The sequence below is a fragment of the Octopus bimaculoides genome, chromosome 11, assembly GCF_001194135.2.
Source record: "Octopus bimaculoides isolate UCB-OBI-ISO-001 chromosome 11, ASM119413v2, whole genome shotgun sequence".
Taxonomy (NCBI): domain Eukaryota; kingdom Metazoa; phylum Mollusca; class Cephalopoda; order Octopoda; family Octopodidae; genus Octopus; species Octopus bimaculoides.
Genome location: NC_068991.1, coordinates 3,851,533 through 3,854,163, shown reverse-complemented (window position 1 = coordinate 3,854,163; position 2,631 = coordinate 3,851,533). Strand labels below are relative to the sequence as shown.

General features: G+C 38.8%; 1 protein-coding gene across 1 annotated transcript in view; it reads left to right on the top strand.

Moving 5' to 3' along the window:
* Positions 1-2,473: 2,473 nt before the first annotated feature.
* The window catches only part of LOC106880073 (UPF0462 protein C4orf33 homolog), a 17,533-nt gene continuing 17,375 nt past the window's right edge, over positions 2,474-2,631 (top strand). Inside the window, exon 1 of the mRNA XM_014929880.2 lies at positions 2,474-2,603. Within this exon, the coding sequence (XP_014785366.1) occupies positions 2,560-2,603 (44 nt within the window). The 5' untranslated portion in view covers positions 2,474-2,559. The remainder of the gene's footprint in view (positions 2,604-2,631) is intronic.

Genomic DNA, 2,631 nt, shown 5'->3' with positions numbered 1-2,631 from the left:
GCAGTACGCAACTGGTATTTAATTTATCGACCCCGAAAGGATGAAATGCAAAGTCGACCTCGGTGAAATTTGAACTCAGAACGTAGCAGTAGACGAAATACCGCTAAGCATTTCGCCCGGCGTGCTAACGTTTCTGTCAGCTCGCCACATTTCAAAAGTTAAAATATTCTTTGCTGCTCTAGGCACAAGGCCTTAAAATTTGGGGGAGGGGCCCAGTTAATTAGATCGACCCCAGTACGCAACTGGTACTTAATTTATCGAGCCCGAAAGGATGAAAGGCAAAGTCGACCTCAAGGACTCAGAACACAAAGACAGACAGCGATGGAGAGAGGGACAAACAGAGACACACAAACATATATTCACACACACACACACACACACACACACACACACATATATATACATATATATGACGGGCTTCTTTCAGTTTCTGTCTACCAAATCCACTCACAAGTCTTTGATCGGCCCGAGGCTATAGCAGAAGACACTTGCCCAAGGTGCCACGCAGTGGAACTGAACCCGGAACCGCACAGCCATGCCTGTGCCTGTGTATATTATACGTAAGATAATATTTAATTAAAAAAATTTTAAGGAAGGGCTCTTACGAAATAGAAGCTACAAAGACTGGAGACCTCTTGCTGAAGGCCAGAAAAAAAAAAACAGTGTTCTCGCGAAAGAAATATGTTATCAATCCCATAATATACAAGAAATCCGATTAAAATCAATACTTACACATACAAAACACACACATACACACAAATACATACATACATACATAAACATATAAATGTATAAGAATATACATTCATACACATATATATACATATACATATGGCGCGTATGTCTACGTGCGTGTGTGTGTGTCTGTAAACTTAAGTCCACCTTACCAAACTGCTTTACAATTTTGTCTATTGGAATAGTCTTCAATACAATTGGCTGTCCCCCCCTATTCAATCATTCAATCACTTCCATTTAGTTCTATTGAAATAACTAAATTAGATTGTTTCGGCCGTGTCAACATCGCTATGATTTTGAAGGTCACGTTGCGCTTGAAACTTTGCTAAAATTATATTAACATCTACTCGTGTCAACGTTTTGAAAAGACGCTAAACAGGCTCCATGTTTACTTTAGCACTCCTTTTCTATTCACTAAACTCCAAATCCGCGTTTCGACCACAGCTCACTCACCTTACCGCATCATACCTACCACACTGCGCTTTACACCTCCAGAATTAGATTAAAAGCCAATGCTTAGAAAAGATGTTAGACTATGTTCTCGTTGGGTTAGGCTTTTTTTTTTTTTGTCAGGCGCTTTTCGCCCTTTATACATACATACAGACAGACAGACAGACAGACAGATAGATATATGGACAGACAGACAGATAGACAGACAGACAGACAGACAGATAGATAGATAGATAGATAGATAGATAGATAGATAGATAGATAGATAGATAGATAGATAGATAGACAGACAGGTAGATAGATAGACAGACAGACAGACAGACAGGTAGACAGACAGACAGACAGACAGACAGACAGATAGATAGATAGATAGATAGATAGATAGATAGACAGACAGACAGACAGACAGACAGGTAGACAGACAGGCAAACAGACAGACAGACAGACAGATAGATAGATAGATAGATAGATAGATAGATAGATAGATAGATAGATAGATTATGGAATTTATTAGAATCTAGGCACATCAACAAAGAGGGCACCAGAAATGGCTAGGTACAATAACACAGAAGTCACCGTGAGGTAAAACAATCATGGAGGCATCGTGTTTTAGTAGGATACTGTAGGTAAGTAGGTACCAAATCCAACTCAGGGCTGGTTCTAAGTATTCTTTTACTTGTTTCAGTTATTTGACTGCGGCCATGCTGGAGCACCACCTTTAGTCGAACAAATCAACGACTAAAGAAGGAGGAGGAGTTATTGTTGTAGCGGAACCAGATGAACTCGTTATGAGCCAATAAAATTCGTTTTCTTTTCTTTTCTTTTTTTTTTCCCTCTTCCAAGGTTCTCTCAGCCTTCAACTCCTTCTCCATTTACTTCTTTTAATTATCATTGATGTTGTTGCTGCTGTTGTTGTTGTTGTTGTTATAATGTTTAATTCTTTCATCATCATTATCATCATCATCATCATCATTATTATTATTATTATTATTATTATTATTATTATTAATGCTCCGTCCTGTAAGCATAACGGTGTTTAATTTGACGCGTCTGTTTGTTCTTTTGGTCACATAATAGAATTGCCATTGTTGTTGTTGCCGTCGTCACTGTTGTTGTTGTTGGTGGTGGTGGTGGTGGTGAGCTTTTTTTTATATTACGTTCCTGTGTCTCAAGGACAGTTTTTTGGTTTTTTTTAAATTTTTCTTTGCCCAAACAAGGAACCGTTAAGAAGAAAGAAAACAAAGGAAGAAAAGAAAAAAAAGGGGGAAGGCGCAAATATATAAAGCTGTCCGGTTGCAGCGGACATGTTTGAGTTATTCGGTGAAGACATCACGACAACAGCAAACACGAGAACCTGATTTGTGACTGCCCAAGATGAAGCTCTTTGCACTTGCCCTCCTGTTTTTCCTCGGTGCTACGTGAGTATGAAACAGAACTTTCTAACAC